The 25980-nt window shown below is 43.2% G+C and overlaps 1 protein-coding gene across 1 annotated transcript; it reads right to left on the bottom strand.

Moving 5' to 3' along the window:
- On the bottom strand, positions 1 to 25980 carry irs4b (insulin receptor substrate 4b). Its single transcript, XM_085349400.1, has 2 exons — positions 21383 to 25980; positions 1 to 1483 (listed from the first exon to the last, which is right to left on the bottom strand). The coding sequence occupies exons 1-2, from the start codon at positions 25596 to 25598 to the stop codon at positions 1479 to 1481; spliced, it is 4221 nt and encodes a 1406-aa protein (XP_085205526.1). The 5' UTR covers positions 25599 to 25980; the 3' UTR covers positions 1 to 1478.

Below are 25980 nucleotides of genomic sequence, written 5' to 3'. Positions count from 1 at the left end.
GATACAACAGTACATGCGTACTGTTGTATCTCTGTATCTTTATTTATGGCCTTGCTCATATTAACAATACTTTTATATTTTTAGGTGTATTTTTTTGCCTTTTAGTGATATACATTTTCATTTTTGTGCAAGTAAAACAAAAGAACTGCTATTTTAGTGACTTTCTGTGCTCTGTAGTGCAATATTTAAACACCTAGCCAGCATTAAATGGATATAAATTGGGTTTAAAATTTAAAGTTTGAGCAGAACACAATTTCTTTTAACTGGACTTTGTGTAAAATTACTTTTGAACACCTTTTTGCTCCTGTTCTGACTTTCGATGCTACTCCTTGCTAACCGACTGCTAGCTGTAGCTTCACTTTTAAGATTATCAGACTTCTAATGAGTGGATTGTAAATGACACCGAAAACATTGCAGTGTTCCACCAGTGGCCATAACAATTCCCCGCCCTGCTGAGTACCATCAGTCAGAAGAACAAACAAAGTGAAATGTACCGAAACATTTGTACCTGCATTAACATATAAATAATCAGCACTATATAACATGAGGAGTAATGCTTTAAGGTTGCATTGGTACTCTGACAAACCCACACTGGCGCAGTACTGCAGCTGATTTTAGCCCTTTAGAGCAGGCCCGCTCAGGCAATGGGTGCTAACGTGTCGCTGAGGCGCAAGCGCCCTGCTACATGATGATCCAAAGGGTGCCGGTACTGCGTCGTACCTGGGATCAAACGCGATACTCGTACAATGCCACTCTGAAACTGAAACGGGCCCAGCCGCGAGCTTGTACCATTAAAGGGGGTTAAGGAATTAAAAAAATAAACACTTTATCCAATATGTAATAACTATACGGCATTCAGGATGGATTACACAAGGGGTTAAAGAAATTAGAATAATAATAGTAATAATAATAATAATAATAAATGATGACTATTTAAATTCAAATCAACATAAAAAAAAATCCAAGTCTGTGCCGTAATGCCTTTGAATTTCATTTTCCCTTTTTTAATACTATATGGAGAAGCAGAACCATCTGATAAAAAGGCTCTGTGCAGATGCAAGGACGCCCCTCAGCCAAAGTTCACCCTCTGTTTGTTGAATAAGTACGAGCCCAACTGTCTCTGAGAGGGGGCGGGGAAGCAGCGCACGCTGGCAGCGTCGGTCAAGAGAGGGAGGATTATTTGTTAATTTAAAAAAAATAAAAAAGAAGAAGAAGAAAGAAAAAAAAGGGACGATATGCATATAAAACAGAGGAAAAACAAAAAATGAAAAACACTTTTTTTAAAAACTGCAAGCGGTTTTTTGTGTTTGTTTTTGACATTTTGTCTGCGATCAGAAGGGAGCAGCTTCTCAGTCTCAGTGAAGGTCAGAGGGCAACGGCGTTGGAGGCCAAAGGTCACAGGCTGAGTCAAGTGCCGCGAGCAGAGAGATGAGGATGAAGAGGAGGGGGGGCTGCGGCGCGCGATGAACCTCCGTCGCTCAGTCTGAGACACAGAGAGAGGGGGGGGGGGAAAAGCATGTTAGTGAAAACATGAAGACAAACACAAAAACAACAAACTAGCGACAACATGACACTGACCACAGGCAGCCAAATACAAAAAAGAACAATCTGTTTGGGAGTTTGGGAAGAATGTATATTTTTTTTCTTTTCAAAAAATCAAGACAAAAACCAACAACTTCAAGAATTTACATGAAGCTATCATCAGCCTCCAAATGAACAAACAGGTTGAGATTACGCGTCGTTAAAGGCATAAACCTGTGAGGTGTGGAGTGTCAGTAAGACACAACAGCACAGGTTTACCAAGCATGGGCACCGGGGTAGCTAGTTAGGTCAGGAAAACATGACAGTATCAGTGCCAGATACTTGTAATTGGTATTAATTCATATATTTTTTACTTATTATTTGACTGACTTGTTCCTTCTTCTTATAGTAAAGGTTTTCTTGTGTGCGGGAGCAGCTGAACAACAAGAGGAACGACTTTCCTTTCTGTCTCTACACAACTGAAAGTAAGCTCCACCTAGAAGAGGCAAAAGGACGTTTGCTGTAATTATTAATTGTAACTTTCTCCTCTCCAAGTATCTAATATGCAAAATACTTTGTGACTTTTCAGCTGCCTCTCCATGGAGGACTGGATTGCAGGTTGGAGCCCTCAGCGAGTATGGGATAGCGCCACATAAACAAGTTCTAGACCTGCAGCTCACAGAGGATCCAGAGCAGAATGAGAAGCTGCTGTGCAGAAGAGGTACGTCCCGTGGACCGCCACAACAGCAGCCTGCCCGGCAAATCAGCCCATAAGAAAACACTAGACTTTCAAAACAAGAGCCAGGGTGGTTTTCCCTGCCATACTTTGGCAACTGTTAAATTCCCTGGCTATACTTCCTGAGTAAAAGTTTATTGTGTGAGGAAATGCTGTCATATATTGAAGTGAGTATCTCTGGATGTGGAACTTTTGTTTAACCTTGTAGTGTTGACACACGTGCTGCCGCGACCAAATCACATGACCGATTTAAGACGATGTAACCCGCAGAACGCTGGCTCGCGAATAAATTCCGTTTTTTAAATTGTGTTGACAGGCTGAGTAAAGACAAGTAAAACCAGAGTTATGATAAACAATTTTAAAATGCCAGCTGTAAGCCCTGTGATGTGTCCTGTGTGTACACTAGGTTTAGAAATTTGCATCTTGTATTTGCATTTTAAATGATAAAAGTAATTCGTTAAAAATGTTTGTGGTAAAATCAGCCAGTTGCACACTTGACTCCAGACGGTTAAGCAAAAGACAGGAAGCTAGGGCTGCTCGATTATGGCAAAAATGATAATCACGATTATTTTCACTGAAATTGAGATCACGATTATTTGACGATATTTATTTAACCCTTTAAGACCTACTATAGAACCAAGTCCACCAGAGCTTATATTATTTTTTTACATGCTGTAGTGCCATTTGTGGGAGCATTTCAAGTTGCTATACATCAATACAACTGTTATAGCCCATATTTTAATAATATGTATGCATTAAGTCCATAGTAATTACATAAATTGCAAAAAAGTGCAATAAACTACAAAAAAAATTGAAAATCGCTTTTGTTTTGTTTACATATATTTCTACTTGGAGAAGTTTAAGAGGTTTATCCCTCAAAACTTTAAATACAATAAAGTTGCAAAAAATAGTTTCCCACCACAGGAAATTTATTTTGAGTGTCTTCATAGTTTTATTTTGGAGATACAGCAATTTTTATATACTGCAGGAAAAACAAAAAAACAATCCTATGATGCAAATTTGCAAAGAAAACAGCATGTGCATCATTTCATTGTGGGAAGTGTTACGAACAGCTGATAGGAACGGCAAAGCGTGTTTCTGGAATATTATGTTTTTGTTCCTGCAAGCGCTTTTTATGCAATTTTTGCAAAGCTATATGTGGAAGGAAACCGTGACCGAGGACAAGCTGATGGCATCAGATGTAAGTTTCATATGCAAAAAAAATTATTGCGCTAGCTTACATGGTTCCGGTTCTACAGGGATTTAAAAATAGTTATGCAAAACGGAGCATGCTGCTTTGACCGGCTTTAAAGGGTTAACAATGACTTTAAAAAAATAATATAAAATAGTGTGCAACACCACTGAAGTTTTTTTTAACCTCTCTTTTCAACCAAAAGGCAGTCACTCTCTCCTCTCCAAATAACTTCTGCTTAGCTTTCCGAGTTTCCCTCGGGTCCTCTTAATCAGCGGTCTCCAACCTTTTTTGCGCCACGGACCGGTTTATGCCCGACAATATTTTCACGGACCGGCCTTTAAGGTGTCGCGGATAAATGAGGGAGGGGCTAATAATCGGCTCAGTCATTTTTAATGATCGTTGAAAGCCCAGATCGTAATCGTGATTAAAATTCAATTAATTGAGCAGCCCTACAGGAAGCACTTAAAAAAACAAAAAAAACCAACTTTAAAGCGTAACAAGCATTTTCACTGCTGTTTGTACAAACAAAAAAAGCAAGCTGGAAAATGAGAACAATTATAATGAGACCACGGGCTAATAGAAAAACTATTACACATTATCACAGCACACACACAGAAACAGGAATGTTTGTGGTTCACTGATTGGAAGGGGGGGGGGGGCTGTCGATATGATCTTTTTGGACATTTTGAAGGCTAGCGGTGCCAATTTTGACTGGAACCAGACCCTGTCTGGCTTTGGGCTCAGCCCCCCAAACATTTCTCCAAATCCTGAAAAGGTGGGGGTTCTGGTGGCTTCTGAGGGGTCGTGCGTTGGAAGACACTGCAGGGGTTGCAAAAACACTCGACCCTCTTCTGCCAGCTCAGGAATGGTTATCACCACGCTTAGAGGTTGCCCAACAGTTTGGTAATCTTAAAAAGGGCACGATTAATGACACAAGCCGCAGGTTTACAATCACAGAAGAAGAAAGTAGAACTACAGCAGTTGCACGGTCACAGATCACCGCCTGAGAGAAGCAGCACAAATGTGAGACATCTCTGTCGGAGGAGGGGGGGGCTTGGCTTGAACTCCTCGTTGTATAATAAAATCTGTTTGTCTGGTAATAAGTGTGCGTGGCCGGTGAACTTTGGATTCTGCTCGCTGCCAGCAAACAAACACACACACACACACACACACACACACACACACACACACACTCGCTCACAAATAAAATGTTTGTTTCCTGCCCTGCTATCATTGCTGGGTCGGGCTGTCAGGTCGGTTGTTGTGGTGCGGCCCAGCGGCCCCGAATGACCCGTGGCGATGGCCGCCGTCCAGCTGGGTTATTCCGCTGAGAGCGAGCCTTTGTCTGACACAACAATGTGAGCAGCATGCCACAATACAGATGCTTTGACACTGCTGGAATGCTGCCCCTCTGTTTGCTAGCCATGGGGAGGGAGGGAGGGATGGACTGACGGAAAGGCAGGGATACACGGATAAGAGAAGAAACAACAACCTGATGCAACCAAATTACAACCAAAAAAAACCCAAAAGGTGTAGCACACCCTGGAATTCTGCTATGAACAAGGCCGTCTTTAAGCTCCCTGAAAAGCCTTCGGCTGATCTAAAACACTGCAGTGAGAGAACTGACAGGACTTTCTCTTAACTGGCGCCTGTTAGATCCAGAATCAAATTTAAAATCCTCCTCCTTACACACCAAGTCCTAAATGATCAGGCCCCTTCATATCTGATATATATTTTAGTATCAAATTACCCTAACAGAGCACTTTGCTCTCAGACTGCAGGCTTACTTACTCTCACGTTTCTAAACATACAATGTCAGGCAGAGCCAGCTTTCAACAGGAGTGGGTTGGGTTAAGAGGTAGGCAGGTTTGATACAGCATAGTATTGTGATATTTTGCTCTATCGTAGCAATACAGGGGCACTAAATTTTCATATTCTATTAAAAAAAAGTAAATATTCTGGGAATACTACGAACAAGAGGGCTTATCTCATGCACAAGTCGAGAGGACTCCACTTAACTGGCTGTATTCCTGGAGAACAGGAAGGTTTGCTGAGAACACATGTAATAGTCAAATGTGAATTTACTGCAACAACTGTGACAAATCATCAAAAATCACACTAATTCAAACAGACTGCATGCAACTGCCAGCTCGACCCTGTTGAGACTGAAGTTGTTGAAACTATCTGATGGTGGTATTTATGGCAGGTTTTAGTGATGGTGTAGGTATCCTCCACAATCTCACTCTGCGACTCTAACTTTGAAAAAAGGTGATAAATCAAAATATACAATATGTTATTACAATACTCAACATGTTGCAAAACATTCAAGGTCGCAAAAAATGGTATCGTGAGTTAAGCATTGTAATAACATCGTATGGTGAGGTGTCTGGTGATTCCTGCCTCTCTCCTATGGAACCAGCTCCTACATTAGACTGGGAGACCGTCTATTTTTAAGACTAAATTAAAAACTTGCCTTTTGATTAAGCGTATAGCTGTTCCTGTCTGAGCCTGGTTGTGCATGGGGTTGTCATGTATTTGCTCATAAGGGTGTCACCTGATTGTTGGGGTTATCGCTCTAATATCGGAGGGTTTTAAACATCTTTGCCAAATAACACCTTAGTCACAAAAGCCTAAAGAACAGCTGACAGCTGCCCGGCAGCCACTGGTTGTGTGTATATTATGCAACCAGTTGGTGTGTGGTTGCTGGAGGTTGCCAACATTAAACTCGTCACAAAGAGGTGCTGCCTGAAAACCTAGTTTATATGAAAGACTTTTGTGCAACATTTGCAAACTACTCTCCAAGCAGTGATAAACTACAGCTCAGAGTGTTAATATTTTTGCAGACAAGCTAGTGTCTGTAGTGTAAACCACAGGCGACTGTGGCAATCTGCTAGCGATCAAAGCAGTCAGAAAGAGTTTTTTTGTATAGCACCCGTCTGTGTGACTGATTTCACCTAGTGACAGCAGCCTCCAAAAATATGTGTCACACTTTTAGTAATCATATAAGCACTGTGGGTCTGTCAAAATCCTTTGTCCGAATGAATAACACCAAGGCAACGAACAACACATAGTGGATAGTTTAAAATAAAGATAAAACTGAATATTTAAACTAAGTTTGGTTATTTGGTGTTAGAAGTTGTACAGGTGAGATGCCGTTTCCAGTGTTTGCATAGGTACAAACCGTGTTCAAGAGTCCTACGGTAATTGATAGTATCCTGCCAGCACTCGCGCTCACTTTGTTAAAGTGTTAAAAACAGCCTCACTACTCCTCCCGTGTACAGCAGAGGCAGGGCTGTTTATAGAGATCAGAGTGAGTACACTGACATAACCGCACTATTTTGTACATTTACAGAAAGAAACTGTTGCTGTAATCTATGACACCATGCTGTAAAAACAACAGCTTACTGCAGCCGAGGCCCGTTACTGGCACTTTACTGTCATTTAACAGTAAAAGCTTTCAGACTGTAGTTTTATAACTTATACACAGTAAAGTACAGAGTACACGCAGTATTATTTTCTCCATTGAATGACTAATACTCACAAATATTTCCTTTATTGAACTGCTGATTGTTTCATTCCTTCCTGAAATTCTTAACATTTTGAAACCTGTGAGTTCTGACTGCTTCTCATTTGTGTTTGTAGCAAATGTGCGTTCAAATTGTCCAGGAATTAGAGGAGTGTAATCAGACTAATATCTAAAGGGAGAAGATTTTATTTTTTTATTTTTTTTAAACAAAGAAAAAAAAATAGCATGCATGGAGAGATGAGGAAAACAAGCTTCAGCCACCATTGGTGAACAGCACAGTTATGTGGATTTGTATCTTTTCTTTTAACTTTCTGAATCATTATACTTAACACTACATACAACAAGCTTTGGCAATACTGTATTTAATTATGGTCAACGCAAGGCTGAATCTGAATGTGGGTGTGTGTGAGAGCAAGAGACAGACAAAGAGAGAAAGTCTGAGGTCTCTGGGTTTCTCTGCAGTCCAGGCGTGGACTTTGATCAAAACAACACTCTTAGGACACGAGCCCAACTGACCCAAGCTGACCTTGCTTAAACACACACATACACACACTTTCAGGGCAAAATCAGGTCATAAAAACACCTGCATTAGCTAACAGATTGTTGTGTTGTTGCAACACGCGCAGGTGCTCAGATCCGCCGCCCTCTGTCTCGTTCCCTCTGCCCTCGCTGACCCTCAGCTCGTGCCTCTCTCTGTCCCCAAACCCCATTCACCCAGCTGGGACAAGAGATGAAAGGCATCATGGGAGTGAACAGCCAGCGTAACGGGTTGACCTGACATGGGCTTGCGCGACAGCTGGACCGGCGGCCTTTCAAGTGCAGATCGAGGAACGAAAAGACGCACTTCACTTTTGTGTGTCCAGTTTGGTTCTTGTTCTGTTTTTTTCCCCCGTCTCTACCCCCACCCTTACCACAGCAGCTGCACGGAAGACAAAGAAGAGCTGTACTTGAGGCAAATATCAGCATCAACAATGCAAACGGTCAAACTGTAAGGGGTCATCCTGTTCTACAGTGTGCCCATCGATCAGACTTTACTAACCCTCGATGTCCGCAATTTGGTCCAAATGCGATAAAGGACATTTTCACATAAAAGTGCAACTGTGACACAGGGCCAACAATAGGAAGTACAAAAGGATATATCTTCTTAGTTTGAAAAGTCAAGCCAACGCAAAAGCGACTTAAAACTGTATTTTATTTTGGCCACTAGACTAAAAAGACTATAGAGGTCAACAGCTAGATTCCAGGTAGGGCTGGGCCCTATTATACCGTTCACGGTAATACCGGTATAATGTTAGGCAACTATAGGAAAATGAAATATCGCGATAGAATATGAGTAAAACGCGCATGCGCAGTGCCTTTGTTTTCATACGCACATGGCCGATTGTTGAGTGAAACAGATGAACCAGAATTGGTTTGTAAAAATGGTGCAACTTCAGTGATGTGGAACTGGTTTGGTGTTTGTCCTTCAGATACACAACAAAGCACATTTTTTTGCAGAACATGCAAGCGGCCGTCGTTATTGTCGTATTTGTCGGACTAAGATGCTCTTAAATCTGGAAGTAATCTGGGTCCTAAACTCTGTATGCTTCAGGTCAAACAACACTGCAGCATCACTGAGAGTTAAAAACTGTCTAAATTCTTTCATCTTTAATAAAACGATCAGCATTGCTGCTTTACCAGGTGTAACTATAAAGTTTAACTTCCAGGCATCCATGAAAACAAAAGTTATTACATTTAACGGAGTTAGAAGTTAGCAGGAAGCTAGCGGAAGTTAGCTCGCTAGTTTCGCTAGTTACCTAAGCATGATATTGCATGTTCTGACGGAGAGATTTCTGAAAAAAATCAAACGTACAGCTCTGCTATCACTTCCAACATAAATGAAGACAGGAAACTAAACAGCAGTGACGTTTGTAGGGTTACTGAAGTTGGGCTAGCTGGTATATAATGATGTGCTACGTGATCGCTAGCGACACAGCTATGTTAGCATAACATAAACAGTGAAGCTGGAGGACGAACACTAACACTTTTCCACTTATAAAAGTTAACGTGAAGGTTCTTCATGGTTAGAGACAAATGCAATCGCATGGCAGGATGCTGTAAACGGACCAAACTTCAGTCAGGAGAACAACTGAGATAATCCATCCACAATACGAGGTTAGTCATTAATATAATGCAACAACATGGGAATAGAGCAGCTGCCAGAGAATTCAACATTAATGAATCAATGGTACAGAAGTGGAGGAAGCAAGAAGAATGAGTTTAATAAAGTTTGATTTATCTGACTGCTTTGTTTCGCTTAATGTGCCTTATAATCCCGTGCACCTTATGGTCCGAAAAATACGTACTGCACACTGCAGTTTAATGTTGCAAAGCACCTCTTTTTAACTTCAGTGGATATTATACATGGTTATGCTCAGGATATGTCAGCCCATTTCTACTGGAAATGCCTTTTGGTTAAACTTTCAGCAAGGAATTTGCATTTGCACTGTTACATTTTTATAAAGCTTTTAATGTACATAAAAACCAGCTTCTTGTTTAAGTGAAAATAAATGGAAGGTTGTCTTTTTGCGCTAGTAATGTTGTGGAGTTGTATTTTGTCTCGCATCAATTATATCGTCAGTTATATCGTTATCGCAAATTTTCAAATATATATCGTGATAAATATTTTTGGCCATATCGCCCTGCTCTAATTCCAGGAGTAGAAACCACCTTCATATTTTCCATAGAGATGTGGATTACAAGCCATAATGCTGAAACCATCTAAAGCAGACTGGCTGTGAGCTACGACAGACTTTATGAACTTAACTTGTTCCTACTAGAACTACTAGTGAGACCTGCTCCGATGTTTTAGTTTGGAGAAAGGATGCAGAGCTGAAGGTGCTGAGATTTTCCTTGGGAGTCACCAGGATGGACGGGATAAGAAATGAGTACATCAGTGGGACAGCTGGAGAGGTGAAGTTGAGACAGTTTGGGCTTGTACAGAGGACGGATGGTAGACATATTGGCCAAAGGATGTTGAAGAAAGAGGAAGAGCTCAGATGAGGTAGTGAAGGAGGACGTGACACTGTGATGACCCCTAAAGGGAGCATCTGAAAGAAGAAAGACTCTACCCACAATCCCAACTTGAGAGTGTAACGCCTCTGGTTAAGGTCGCCGTTTCTGTGGAAATGTTTAAACCTGTGCTTATCAGGTCATTTCGTGAATGCAAAACTTCAGAAACCACAAGAGTGGCATCTGCAGTCAGAAAAAAAAAAAAAAAGCACTGTAGCATTTCTACACTACAAAATGTATACAAATTTATTATTATACAGCGCTATCATTAACCATATAAACGCGAAGATGGCTGGAAGTTGTTAGCTGTGGTATTTGGGGTTTGCAGTACTTTGCCTGCCCGCCTCAGTGGTTCACCTCTCACTATTGAGATCTGTAAGCCTATGGGATAATAGCTCTCAATGGCCCTCACTCTGCGACCTCAGTAAATACTTCAGTGATGAGTTTATGGGCTTATTTGCTAGTTTAAGGTCATATTTAACAAAAATTGAAGCTCATTTTTTAAATTACCGTCAAAATTCAAAAAGAATCAGAAAGAAGAACAAACCGGGACATGCTCATCAGCACATGCCAATCACAAGTCATTACCGAATGAGTGTGTGGTTTTGCAGTCAGACCCGCCCCTCATTCAACACATCCAGTTTCCAAACACCAAGATGGCAATGTTGAAAACTAGAGGCTTCATAACAGGACATTACTAAACAGATGGATGATGTCACATCAGACAGACAAACCCATTCAAAGACAAACTAGAATGAAAATTGTTGTCCGTCTCACTCAATAATAAAACTTCACTAAAATTTCCTTCGCATTATCTAAAACTCTTAAAGTCGCTTTTAAGCTTTCAGTAAACTTTGAACTAAACAGAATGAATGTAAAACAAACTTTGACGCACTCGGGGTTCCTCTTAAATGCACGTTTGCGCACACATTCAGACTTTGACTAATAAAGCTATCTAACCTCACATTCCAGCCAGTCCAAGGGTATTCCAGTAAAATCATGCTTTATCACTACCGTGTGTCTGCAGGAGGCGGTGAAGTAGACGAAAACACTGCAAAGACAGAAGAGAAAACTGCAGCTTTTCTCTAAGTGCGAGAGCCTCAGGAACCCCGATGATTAAAGTCCGAGACCACCTACGAAATCTACGTGCAGGCCCAGTTAAAGACTCACGATGTTTAGGTCCATTTATTACTGACGAGACACAACATTTCCACTTGAGTAAGCACTGCAGCTCGTTGGTCTTGTGAAGCTTAATCACTGCCTGCGACTTTATTTATACTGCATGATTCACAACTTCATTAATAATCGCCACTTTATAAATAATTTTAACCCCCCCAAAAAAAACCCCCAAAAAACAAAACTGTTTCCAGCTTTGACGAGTTGCAACAGCTGCTTGCAGCATGCAAAACATAGGAACAAAACCGAAGTAGACAAGATGGAAATGACATTTGATTAGGCTTCTGTCAAGCTGTGCTGCAGCTTTCATTAAAAACCGATTTGAAAATGTTCTCAATTAACTGTTTCTCAGATGTGCAAAAATATTTTCTTGAAACCAAATGTCGAAAAGATATTCTCCTTCATGTCACATAAGATAGAAGCATATTTCAGATGCTAATTCAAGAGCACATTTGGATTGTGTTTTGCTTAGAAAATGGCTAATAACCATTTTTCTCTGTAGGGACCAAACAAAGAGCTGCTCTAAACTGATATTTAAAGCTCCGAGAACCACATCTTTCAAATCTTCAATGTTGCGAAGTTAATTTATTAATTTCCACTCCCTATATTTATTCCTGGACTCTACTGGAGTAGCTTTTTGTGTTTACAAGTTCAAAATAATCCTTTTTTCTCTTTTATTGCAGGCTTTGGGTTTATCCACTGTTTGAAATGAGTAATTTTAGCTCGCTTTCCCCTGATTGGTGTTCAGAGGTCTGACCAGCAGACAGGTGCTCTCATAATGTGTCTTTGTCTCTAGATGCCACAGTCACCTGTAGTTGCATGGAAAAAGCCAACTTATCTGCAAACACTCTGCAACTACTTGCTAAGTGGTAGGTAATCTGAGGAATGTGACACAAACCAGAAACTGAGGCCTTTTGCCTTCAAAGTAAAAGCTGCGGCTTTTGAAAGTTGTTGGCTTCAGCAGTAGCGCACAACTTTTACTGTGGAGATGAACGTCGTTCCCCGTTCTGCATGACACGTTGTCATGCTTCACTGCCGCTCGACAAGCTCGAGCTGGTAAGTGTTTGCAGACAAGTTAGCATCTTCCACAGTAACCTGCTAGTGACCAAAGTGTTCACAAGAAAATCTCAAAGTCTTTTCTTTGGGGGAAAAACCGTTCCGTCAATACTTGGAACAGAACAAACTTTCTGGGATTTTCTGACCTGGATGATTGAGGATGCATCCAGACATCTGCAGGGAGCTTTCTGGTGCAGGTCAGTTTCACCCAGCAACCATTCAGAGACCAGTCTCTTCACCTGTATTGCTCAGTCCTGAGATGACATCCTTGCTCTCACTGACATCATAAAGAGCCAAGATTTTGACTCATAGGGCTAACCTGAACTTGTACTGATAGAAAATTATAAGTAGGGCTGTGTGATTACTTGAAATTTTATTTAAATTACAACTTGGCTTTCAACAACTATTAAAACAGGCCAGCTGAGATAAGATAGTTCATAGTTTGCAAAAAATGATGACCTTGTTTTGTCTTTCATCCCCACCTCCATTAAAAGCCTAAATTCATCACACACCAGGTTCTCTAGCTCAGTTCACATATCTCTTTCTTTCTTGTTAACTTTCAGGTGATTTACTATTGAATTTCATTTTTACCTTCAGCAAATGCACTATTTTTTACCTAAACTCTCATAACATTTGCTAAAACCCCATATTTAAAGACTTTATTGATCAATGGGAGCTCTCCAAGCAGTCATTTGCCCAAAGTTTGAGGTCCACTTCCCTGTTTCTCAACAACACTGCCAGCTTTATGTTCCCAAGCCTCTTAATGCAGGCCACCCATGCTCAAAGCACATCTATCATTTCAGTCCTGTGAATTACAGTGCTCATCAAACGGCACACGTTATTTTAAGGTTATTTATTTGCCGAATGTATACTAAAACAGGCATAAAGAGCAAAGAGTCCAGCCTCAGGGGGCTCTCAAAGAGCCACAAATACTTTCCTATGACAGTCACAATGGCAGCTTAAAATCAAAATTGCCTTGTGTGCACGCCTGATGCCTAATAATTCTAACATCTGTGGGAATACATGTCTGGCCATTTAGGATGCAGAGAGACCTCTGCCTGCAACACACAGTAAAAGAGAAGTTGGGGGGGTCCTGTTACGAGCAGAGCCTCATACCGGCCCATAAATTCATGTCAGTCTGGAAATAGACCTGTAAATATAGAAGGGCACAGACGTGGAGGTGGGAACGAGAGAGGAAAAGGGCATCTTACTCTCCCTTTCCGTCCGATAACTCTGCCTCGCACTCTGTCCAGCCCTTTACCACCTCATCGGCACTTGGCTGGGAGGCGAGAACAAGGAGAAGGAGAAAAGGGCAGCTTCCCACTGCTGTCACAGACATCTAAAAGTCACTTCTGACAGGTTTAAGGGCACATCTCTCTCTCGTGACCCAACTTTCACAGCATTTAAAGATTTGAATATGATGCATATCAGAAAAAAAAATGATATATATAAAAATTTTAAGAAATTTAAGACCGACTTAAACCCAATTTCCCTCGGGATGAATAAAGTATTATCAATCAATCAACTAAAACTTCCTCAGGGTTAGAGACAGCTTGGTTTAGTTTCTATCGTCTGTCTGAGGCTCTCGTTGCACAATAATAAATCAATGTTGGCTTTTAATGTAGGCTGGCATGTCTAAACTGCCCGAGGTGGAACTAAAGTGCAGGCAGGTGTACGTGAGTTTACACGTAAGGTTTTAGAGGGGTCGGTGGTTATGACATACCTACAGCTTAGAGTTAACACAGACGCATAAATCCCCAGTAATACTGCTGCTCAGTTTTGGCGGAAAAATCATAACCACAAAATCTTGATTATTTAACCCTCTTTTCAGTAACAAAAGCCTTGCTGTTACTGAACGCAGGTGCCTGTTTTTTTTTTTTTTTACCTTTTCCCTTTGAAAACAGAGCAATGAAGCCACCAACCAGCTCATGTTTCCCACCAGAGGGAGGACCTGGGGCTGTACTACGAAGAAAACTGAACATATCCTTTTTTATACCCATACCATCTTTTTCCTGATCGGGCTAAAATAAAGCTGCATTCAAATTCAGAAAAGTGAATGCGACTTCGAGCAAGTACAGGAGAAACAACTGCTGGTGACAGGAAGTAGACAGGCGAGCCCAGGTGAGCAATTGAAGAATGAGAGTGCTGATGAGGGTGAAGAACACTGTTGACAGACATACGACTTCATAGTAAATACATTAGAGGGTTGCCAAAGCAACTGGAGCCTGGAAGAAAGCGACACGCAGCTTTACCCCAACATCAGCAGTCAGCGTCAATAAATCAATTGAGGCTTCAATCTAGGCTAGCAGTTCGTTTACATGAAGCGGGGAGGTGCTGGTGATATATGACCGATCGGAAGCATTGAGGCAGGGCAGCTGATTTTACAAAGCAAGAAAAAAAAAAACTATTATGTTAGAAAAATGTGAATAGTGGCTAAAGTAAGAGGACTCTTATAGTGTATGCACTCCAATAGCTTTGGTCAGTAAAGCCCCAATCACCAAGGCCTAGAACCAGTCAGCAATCCCCAGGCAACCACCAGTTGCTAGGTACAGATGTGGACTCCCTAACACCAACACCAAGTAAATGAACATTTGAGTTTTAGATGTTCAGCAGTTGTTTGAGGGTGCAAGGGTTTGGGGCTTGAATTGATGAGGTCGTTGACCAATTAGTTGGCCTATGTGAGTGGGCTTTAGGCTGGAAGTTATAATAAAGTTTTGCCAATTTGAAGGAAGGAAGGAAAGCCAGTCAAAATGCACCTCTATCAATAAGACATAGGATGGATTACAGCTGTTATTTGATTACATTAACCTCTTAAGCCCCAACGGGGTTTCTGAGCTTCCTGCTCGAAAATGTAATGCCCAAATTTAATTGATTATTTCTCTGCAATTACAAACTCTGTCCTTACAATCTTGGTATCAAAATAAAGCTAACACTTGTGAGATTTCATCAGAGGTGTAAATATTGAAGCAGATATTACTGTGTCAAAGTTACTGAGACTGGAACACAGAAAAAGTAAGTCGATTTTATCCTTGCCTAATCTTTTTTTAATTTTTAGCATATAACCCTTTTAAAAATATGCCTTAGTTCACATTTGATTCCAGAAATTCAGTAACCAACATATAAACATCATCTGTGCAAAGATTTATGTTTCTAAAGTGAAACAGTGAAAAATTACAGCCCTGTCAATACATGAATAGCCAGACGTTGTACAAAAATGTCAAATTTTGGCACACAGTTCTTCTGTGCATTTACATAACTGCTCGTTTAGTCATGGCTTGTTTTCGATGCGTTTGGTGGTTGTAGAAATGGTTTATATGACATTTTAGCCGAGATTCAGAGGTTTCTGTGGATACTACACATGTCTGGACTTATATTTCTCACCCCGTGTTATAACCGATTAAACGTGATCTCCTTTTTGCCCCCGGTACCGGGGGCGTGGGGCTTAAGTGGTTAACATTTAGATGTGCATTAGACGGTTTTAGTGAGAGCAACTAAAGATTAAATCACTACTTTTCTTTATTGATGTTCACAAAGGAAAGAGATAAACTTCCTACTGGTCTCTAAAGACCATCCCACTACCTTTTCCTATCAATGGAATAATTTTTTTTCAAAGATCTGATTGATTGGTGACTGTAGGTGATGAGCAGATTAGGTGTGCATCATTTGTTGCTATGGTGACGTGAGTATAAGGTTAACTACCTTCATTACCGAGAAGGCTCTGAGCTTCAGATCTTGCCTCACACCACAGGATTGTGACAGACAATGAAACCTATATGAAGTTGAGATGCTGCAGAGCCTCTGGTGAACCACTTTTGATTTAAAAAAAAAAAAAAAAAAAGCAAAAAAAAAAAAAAAGCATATTTGAGTTCCAGCATCGAAAATGCGATGACTTTGGTGCTGCTAAATGTGAATTTGTGGACAAAACAATTAGAGGAAATTATCAACAGATTTCCCAACTTAAGCATTATTTCCTGCAGATTTTCCTTTACCCCAGCTGATCTAAACACGCCTAATTTGAAATATTTATAGCAACATTTCACAGACGCATGCAAGACTTCCTCACCAGCTGGATGAGAACCCAGCCTGATTCTCCACCTCCTGCTCCTCCTCTGGGTCAAGGATCCAGGTGTGCCTCTATCCGCGCAACACCACAACTGAGGGGAAGCGCATTCCTGAGTGATGATGATGCGCTTCCTCTCAGCCCTGCTGTGTGTCTTGACATGCCGCTGCTGCAATTACACCACCACATCAAAAGCTGCCTGCAATGACTCAGCGCTTACAAGCACACGCGCACCTACCTAGATGCCCGGCACAGACTGTAAACAAGCCAATACACAAGACTGTGTGTCAGGGATTAACATTTCCGATTGTTACCTTGAACTGCATGAACTAACACACACACACACTATTGATTAATGAACCTGCTGGCAGCAGCTGAAAACACAGCACACACAGACAGACGGACAAACTCAAATAGGACGGGTTTGAGTGTCAGTTGATCTCCCGTGTCGGCGAACACAGATTCAGCAGTGAATAACCACACACAACGACGATAAACAAATTAATCAGGCGGCGCTCTCATAGAGTCCTGACTCACGCTATTAGGGAAAAAAAAAAAAAAAAAAAAAAGAACGAAAAAAAAGGAGGTGATTGTGGGAGGAAGTGGGTGCAAAAAACTGAATTAAAAGAGAAGAGGAAAGAAAAAGGGAGAAAAGGGAGATCCTCATTTACAGACATAGCCTAACTTTGTGCTCTAAGTGTCAAATGTTTTCTCACAAACTCAACCCATCATCCTGAAATCCCCTGCTAAGCATTCTCATCTAAAACCTTTCTTCTGCGGATGTTCACCTACACCTACTGGAGCTGCTTCACAAAGAGCTGTAAATATGGAAAACATAAGGACTTAACGAATATGAGCTGAATCATTACTTAATATTACTGCCAATCAACTTTTAAACAGGATGTCTGAGGACTTCCTTGGTCTATGATGACCTGGATAACTGAGAACCTTCACAGACTTTTAACAGGAACCACAGCAGGAAACAAAGACATTCACAACTGATCTGATCTTGGCTGAAAAGCTGGATCAGGTATCAATGATAATGCAGTTTGATGTTCCACGTCTACTTCACCACACAGCACACCAGTCAACAGCAGCAGAGCTAAAGTAGGTAACAGCAGAGGGTCAGCAGTAATATACCCCAAGCAGCTTTTTAAAACTGTAAATCAGTGACCAAGCTTTGGCTTCTCCCTTTTCTGTTTACTACACCCTAACCCTTATTACTATTTATTATTAATATTTACAGGAGGTAATTTTTTTAAATTGACAAGAATAAAACTGTCAAATTTATGTTAAAAAATGAAATTTTATGTAATGAAACTTGCACAATTTCCAGAATGTACATAATAAGACGCAAACTGATTACAAACAGAGGCAAATATATTTACAAAAAGAATGGGAAATTAAAGACAAAAAAAAAAACTTGTAACTATAAGGAAAAAGAAGCCAAATTTACTAAAAAATAAAATAAATAAATTAGAAAATACATAAAAAAAATATCTGAATATCTGGGAAAAAAAAACTTGCAAAAGGTAAGAAAAAAAATTGAGGAAACAACTGATTGATTTGATGAGGAAAAAAACAGAACTTGAAAATGAACAAGAAAAAGACATTTCTAAAAAGAAATATGAGGAAAAAAAGAAGATAAACTTACAGTTAAAATGACAAGAATAAAACCTTGACATTTATTACCAAAAATAGGCAAATTTTAGAGGATAACACTGGAAACCTTATACCAAAAAAGGGCAATTTTATGAGACAAAACTTTATCCAACGTTAATAAAATAATAACTAAATCAAAGCTACTACCAAAAAAAAACACAAAAAAACCCCAAAAAAAACCATTGTGTGATTTTGCAGACACTTTAAGTTACTTTGGAAAGAAAGTCAGTTACTCCCAGGGTCAATCACTTAAATTAGGGCTGCTCGATTATGGCAAAAATGATAATCACGATTATTTTCACTGAAATTGAGATCACGATTATTTGACGATATTTATTTAACCCTTTAAGACCTACTATGGAACCAAGTCCACCAGAGCTTATATTATTTTATTTTTATTTTTTTACATGCTGTAGTGCCATTTGTGGGAGCATTTCAAGTTGCTATACATCAATACAACTGTTATAGCCCATATTTTAATAATATGTATGCATTAAGTCCATAGTAATTACATAAATTGCAAAAAAGTGCAATAAACTACAAAAAAAATTGAAAATCGCTTTTGTTTTGTTTACATATATTTCTACTTGGAGAAATTTAAGAGGTTTATCCCTCAAAACTTTAAATACAATAAAGTTGCAAAAAATAGTTTCCCACCACAGGAAATTTATTTTGAGTGTCTTCATAGTTTTATTTTGGAGATACACCAATTTTTATATACTGCAGGAAAAACAAAAAACAATCCTATGATGCAAATTTGCAAAGAAAACAGCATGTGCCTCATTTCACTGTGGGAAGTGTTACGAACAGCTGATAGGATCGGCAAAGCGTGTTTCTGGAATATTATGTTTTTGTTCCTGCAAGCGCTTTTTATGCAATTTTTGCAAAGCTATATGTGGAAGGAAACCGTGACGAGGACAAGCTGATGGCATCAGATGTAAGTACAACTCCTCCGGTTTCATATGCAAAACAAATTATTGCGCTAGCTTACACGGTTCAGGTTCTACAGGGATTTAAAAATAGTTACGCAAAACGGAGCGTGCTGCTCTGACCGGCTTTAAAGGGTTAACAATGACTTTTAAAAAATAATATAAAATAGTGTGCAACACCACTGAAGTTTTTTTTTTTTTTTTTTTTTTAAACTCTCTTTTCAACCAACGGCAGTCACTCTCCAAATAACTTCTGCTTAGCTTTCCGAGCTTCCCTCGGGTCCTCTTAATCAGCGGTCTCCAACCTTTTTTGCGCCACGGACCGGTTTATGCCCGACAATCCGGTTGTTCAGTCTGACGTCACTAGCCGTGTCTGGGTCTAAACTCCGCTGCAGGTCCATATATCAAACGATCACTATGGCATTACTGAGAGTTGAAAAACTGTCTAAAGTATTTCATCTTTAATAAAATGATCAGCCTTCTCCTCTACCAGGTGTAACAATTGAGTTTAACATCCAGGCATCCATGAAAACGGAATTTATGACATTTAACGGAGTTAGAAGTTAGCAGGGAGTTAGCTCGCTAGCTTCTATCTAAATACAATATAGCATGTCCTGACTGCAGGGTTTTGGAAACAAATTAAAACGTACAGCTCTGTTATCACTTCCAGCATAAATGAAGACAGAAAACTAAACAGCAGTGACGTTTGTAGGGTTACTGAAGTTGGGCTAGCTGGTATATAATGATGTGCTACGTGACCGCTAGCGACACAGCTATGTTAGCATAATATAAACAAGCTAACTTTTTTTCCACTCGATAAAAGTTAACGTGAGTGTTCTCGGTGGTCAGGAACAAATGTAATCGCATGGCAGGATGCTGTAAAAGGACCAAACTTCAGCCAGGAGAACAACTGAGATAATCCATCCACAATACGAGGTTAGTCATTCATATACTGCTGCATGGGCTGGGCTGTAGTTACATCGTAAGGTTTTAAAAACTGAGCTTAAATAAATGATTAGCGGTAATAAAAGCCGAGGGAGGTCAACAGTGATCACTGACTGTTTTAGGAGCTTTTTGAGATCAAATAGAAGAAAATACATAACATTAAACATGTTAACAACACAAAAGCCATATTAAACGCAGACTACTTTAGACCCGGAAGTAGGATTCGTCGCGTCATCACTGAACAACCGGATATTTTCACGGACTGGCCTTTAAGGTGTCGCGGATAAATGAGGGAGGGGCTAATAATCGGCTCAGTCATTTTTAATGATCGTTGAAAGCCCAGATCGTAATCGTGATTAAAATTCGATTAATTGAGCAGCCCTAACTTAAATGAAATGCTAAAAGGTTCTTATAACAAACCCATCACTGAGGCAGACAAACTGCAAGCTGATTTTCATTTAAACAAGCTCTGACCTGAGCCAACACCACAGGTCTCTGTGCAGCTGGCTTTAAGACGACCGTGCAGGAACAGCCTATTTAAATAGAATATAAACAGAATGTTTTTACAATGTTTAACCTCAGCTATTAAATTCTACTCAATTTTTAGTGCTTTCTCACATCAAGTAATCTAGTGATTATTTTTCCTGTAATTTTAAACAATCATTTGCCAGGAACATCCCTAGTAAAAACATGTTTCACCGAGTGACTGCCAGCTTACTAGACTATAAAAAAGGTATTAAGTGCATTGTGCTGCCACATTGAGTGTTCCTGTTGGCACTGGATTCCTTCGTGTTTAGTATAAATAAAAATAATTTTTCATAGATGTTGAAAAGCTTCTCATGTGACAGCCTTCCAGCAGACAAAAGAGTTTATACACCCACACATTAGTACACTCTGCATACATGCTGACACAAAGAAAACAGCGGCACGTGCACAGACAGGCAGAGAGAGACACACACACACCACCACCACCAAGCTACAAAGACAGGAAGTCTGAGGCATTTTTGGGTGATTCAACCCACACTTGACCTCAGATAAACCCTCCCGTTCATTCAGCGAGCTAATCGTCTACCAGTGTGTTTGCACACAGCGTGCGCAGACCTCAAGATGAACTGCATATTGGTGCCACTTCCTGTACGAGCACTGTTATAGCCAAGGCTTCAGCTCCCTGGGCAGATGCCTTCAAAAGACGCGCGTGAACGCTGCCTTGTCAAGATCTCAGAGACTTGATTCAAAATAGATTCACTGGAGGAGCTGCAAATTGATACAATGCAGCTAATAATAGCATCCAGCACTCAACGGTTATTTTGGATTTCAGTGAGAGGGGGGAAAAAAGAAGAGAAAAAAAAAATACACTTTTACTCACACATGAAAGATCACACACACACACACACACACACACACACACACACACACACACACAGTGTTTTTCCACACATAAACTTCAGGAAAGAAAGTGAGCATGTGCAGAACAGAAATTAGTATCTATAACGCTAACACAAAATCATCACTTATGCTGACTCACCCTTGGTTGTTGCAGTGACGCCGTCTGATTTGGTGAAGTCTATACTGGCGTAGGCTCTGTTCTCTGGCAGAGGCACCATCCCCCCTGCAGCCGCCACCACCGATGCCGTGCTCCCACTGCTGCTACCTGCTCCGGACGTCACAGCTCCCGTATTACTCCCATCCTCCCTCAGCTCCAAGGCGATGTAGTTGAGGCCGTTTTGATAGCCAACTGACATGTTCCTGCACATTCTGCCGGCTCCGGGCTCCGTGGAAGAGGAGGAGGATGCTGCTGAAGTCCTGGAGGCCGTGCCTGTTTCTGTGGTTCTTGCCGGGGCGTGGTGAGCTGGAGAGTCACCCAGACCCTCCACAGACATCCACACACTGTCAAAAGACGCCGAGCTGGCCCATCTAGACGCCTGTCCCTCCGTTACATAAGATCCGTTGGGGGCCAAGGGGTTAGCAAGGGTGGGGTGTGTGGCCGAGGAGCCAAGACCTCCACTAGGAGGCGTTGAATTAGAGGAAGAGGTGGAGGAGAATGTCTCTGAGCTGTGTCTTCTTCTGCCCTGGGGATCAGCTCGAACCACCTTGGGCTCCATCGGCTGCGATGGCGCCCTATCTGGGCTCGTCGGGGGCAGGGGGGGAGAAATGGATGAGGAGGTGGTGTGGGGAGGGTGGCCATAACGCCCCTCTATCACACAGAGATGCTGCAGCATGGCTGTAGGGCTCGTTTGTGTCCCGTCACCTCTGCTGAGGTTAAACGTCATGTCTGTGTAGTCGTCCCCAACTGGCCTCCAGTGACCTCCGACCTGCACTCCAGGGGAGGCCACCGCCCCGGGATTGCTAGCCAGTGGTCGGATATAGCTGGGTGGGTTCCATGGGGCAACTAGGCTCGGTCTGGGTGACTGGTTTTTGCCCAGGCAACCAGAACTATCCTGCTGGTCCGCTCCTACCTCCACACTCATGTAATCCTGAGGAGGGGAGCGACAGTGGTCACCGGATCCCAGGGAAGGCGCTTCGTCTTGGGCAGAGTGAGGGTAGGCGGGTGGCTCTTGCTGGAGAGGGTAGTGATCACCGAACTCTATATTAATATACTCTCCAGGACTGGAAGGCCCTTCAGAGGAGCTGCCAGTGGCAGGGACTGAAGTCAAGGTGCCTGCAGATGCTGTTGAAGGCTCACTAATTCGCAGCGGTCCGTGGAAACTTCTTCGGCCTAAAGGGAGGCGGTTGGGCCTCACAATACGGCTGTCAGCCATTGCTGCAGTCGTATGGTGAGCGCCATAAGGCGGAGGTGGGTGAGAGGGAGTGGAGGTGCTACTACCTCCCCCACCCCTCTTTTCTGGTGTTGACACTGAAGATGTGGCGACTGATGAGTAGACTGGTTTAGCAGGAGAGCTCATAGGAACGTACTCCCCATACTCTTTATCTTTCTCTTCCCTTTCTCTGCTGGGGGCCTTATAGGAGCGAGGGAGAGAGAAATAAGGGCTGTAAGGCTTTGGGGTGTTCTCAGGTGTGCCAGTTGTATAATATCTGCTGCTCCCTTCATTTGTGACCTTGCGCCCCCCAGCACTACTGTACGACATGTCCATATATTCCCCATTCTCGGGTCTTTCTGCAATGCTGTCGCTTGCACACGCCCCAATGAGGCTGGAGCTGCTGTGAGGGCTGGGAGAGGCCTGCACTGGGGAAGGGGAGCTGCAACTCCCCCCCGGGAGCATCATCATGTAGCCGTGGGAATCGGTGGAGGATTGGGATTGGAGCTGGGGGTGATGATGGTGGGCTGAGCGTGTAGCTAAAGCTGGACTGTGAAACTGAGGAGAATGGGAGATGTGGTGGGAGTAAGAGCTGGGTTGCATAGGCATGTAGTCAGGGGGAGTGTCCCTCGGCGACACCGCCACGCCACACATCATAGGCATATAGCCGCTGTCTTCCTTGGCGGAGGAGGAGAGGGGAGGGCGCTCGGAACCGGCCTCCGTTCGGGAGAGTGTGGAGGGACGGCTCTGCTGGCTGTGTTCGGAGCAGGAGCTGTAGTCAGAGCGCAGTGAGGAAGAGGAGGACGACGGCCCCCCACGGAGCAGGCCGCTGCCAAATGGCAACACCACATCCGATCCCTCATCCAGTGAGAAGTTAGTCTGTGTCATTTTCTGATAGACTGCCACTCCGGTCGCGCCACCAGTCGGTCTGGTAAAAGAGTGCGTCCTCCTCCTCAGTGATGATGAAGAAAAGCGCTCATCCTCTGTTGTTGACGTGCTCTCATCCCGCGGCGTGTCAGCTCCACTGTTGTTTCCGGAGCCCGCATTGGTGCCAAAGACCTCCCGGTTCCAGCCCATGGCCATGTAATCATTTAAACAGTTCTCTTCTCTGATTGGTGGGGTGTTGCCAAGAGAGTCTGGTGTGTTGCTCCGCACCCGGAAGTAACGGAAGTCACCTGGGCTGGAGCCGTACTCATCTGACGAGTTGAAGCCACCGTCTGACGGGGAGCCACATATTGAGGCGCTCGATGGGCGGGTGAGCGTGTCGGAGACGGAGCCGTGGCCGCTGCTGGAGGAGACGCTCACGGGGCTAGTGGTGGAGGGAAAATGGGAGACTGGCAACGAGGCAGAGCGGGCATGATAGGTGGATGTTGCCCCTGGGATAGCTCTGACATAGCGTCCGCTGCCGGTGCTTGTACCAGCGTTTCCTGTGGCGACGCCGCTCCCACTGCTGCCGCCACCACCACTGCCCATATCCTGACGACCGTGATGGGCCCTCGCAGTGTTTAGGTGAACCAAACTTCCAGTGGCAGAGCGGAACGGCCGGTTCATTGTGCCCTCGCCCTCACTGGATGTCCGAAAGCGATAGCCACTAGCCATGTTGCTTTTAGTCGACGGCGGCGTGCCAACCACGGACTCTGTCCTCGACCGTCGCTGCAGCCCAGTCTGACTCGGCGGAAGGTTGCCCAGGTGGCGCCGCGTCGTGATAAAAGGCATGTGATTGGAGCCCGACGACTGACTCTTACTCCTCGGCCGAAACTCCGCAAACGCTTTCAGCGCTTTCATCGTTTCCAGGATGGTCTCATGCATGTTCTGGGCCACAACAGAGTCGTCCACCTGCATCCATATCTCCCCAGGCCCGATGGAGGAGGAGCGGCCCACCTCGATGAAAAAGAAGCTTTCTGAATGTCCGCAGCGCCTGATGTTCATCAGCTGCAAGTTGACACAGGGCGTCTCAGAGTTCAACTTAACGAGGTGAATGGTTTTGGTAGAGAGGCATAGCCGGTAAACACCTGTGAGGTTTTTGGTTTGACCCAGTCCTTTGGGTTTTACATTCACCTGCCACACCTCTTTAAACACAGTACCAGGGGTGACCGTACCATATCCATCATCTAAATCATCAGAGTCTAAGTGTCCTTTTTTGCCCTCGCTCATCAGCTCACTGATAGCCACATACCAGTCCTCCTGCTCCTGCTCATTCTCAGCCACAATGGCAAAGTACTCATCCTTGGTGTAAAGGGCAATGAGGTGTTTGTTTTTGGAATCCGCCCTTTTGTTCACGGTGAAGCACTGGTAGAGGTAAATCACTCTTTTGGGAGGAGAAGGGAGGACGGCTCCACCACTGCTGGAGGCGGAGGCGGAGGAGGCTGCCGCGGCGGCAGCAGCAGAGCGCAGGCTGTTCCTGAATTTCTTCTCGCTGTCGTAGTACTCCAGGCGGCTGGGGCCGAGGTGGCTGGCAGCCCTCAGCACGAAAAACCTCTTGTGTCCATGCTTTTGCTTTCTTAAATAGCCACACTTTCGTATATCATCCACCACGTCTGGGGTGTTTACGACGTTCACAGCTGCGTATACATGGCTGTTGCCAGCGGCGGGGTCCTCGGCGGTGTGTACCTGGCTGAAAGGCGAGGAGGAGGAGGCGGCGGTGGCTTTCCTGCCCGGAGACTCTGCGATGTTTTCCCCAGAAAGATGCTGCTGCTGCTGACAGTGATGGTGCTGCTGTTGATCCTTTGGCGGCTGGTGGTGGCTAAGGTTGAAGTGGTTTGACGGAGGTAAATGGTGGAAACGAGAGCCTCCTCCTCCTCCACCACCACCACCTCCGGCTCCTCCGCCGACATTAATTAACGGGGAAGGGGGTTCCCCGACCGAGCCGTCTCCGTTTGCGGCTGCAGCGGTGGCGGCCGCAGGTTTCGTCCCCACGTCCCTCTGCTGTGTCTCCACCATCAACATCGCTGCCTTGCCTTCCTGATAGTTCGTGAAATTTGCCATCAGAGAACACAATCAAAGGTCACTTTACTAGCAAGCTAATCCGAGCGGACCTAGACCCCATTCTTGTTTTGGGAGACGAGCTCCTGAGTCCGGCTAGGCCAGCTAACTGACTCACAAACACACACACACGGCTCAGATTTGCAGCACTCACAAACCGGCTTTGCTGTTCCGTCTGAAGAAAATAGTCCCTTTTGCCCTCTCAGCGGCGAGGCAGGTACTCCAGCGTGAGCTTTGCTTTTTATTTTTTTTCACGAAATAAAGCCCACCGCGTGCAACATGACCACGTTCAGCCGTGTTTCTATAATCGGGAGGATCCAGCTAGCTCGGTTAGCACTGCTTTCCCTTCTCCTCTTGTACACATCTCTACGGGCCACAGCACAAA

This window comes from Diplotaxodon limnothrissa, linkage group LG3 (genome assembly GCF_057381915.1).
Source record: "Diplotaxodon limnothrissa isolate DT_005_m linkage group LG3, D_limnothrissa_male_GT1.1, whole genome shotgun sequence".
Lineage (NCBI taxonomy): Eukaryota > Metazoa > Chordata > Actinopteri > Cichliformes > Cichlidae > Diplotaxodon > Diplotaxodon limnothrissa.
The sequence above is the reverse complement of the archived record's forward strand: the minus strand, read 5'-3'. Positions and strand labels throughout refer to the sequence as shown.

Excerpts from the sequence above, each read along its gene's own strand:
- irs4b (XM_085349400.1), bottom strand. The coding sequence starts at position 25,598 with ATGGCAAATTTCACGAACTATCAGGAAGGCAAGGCAGCGATGTTGATG.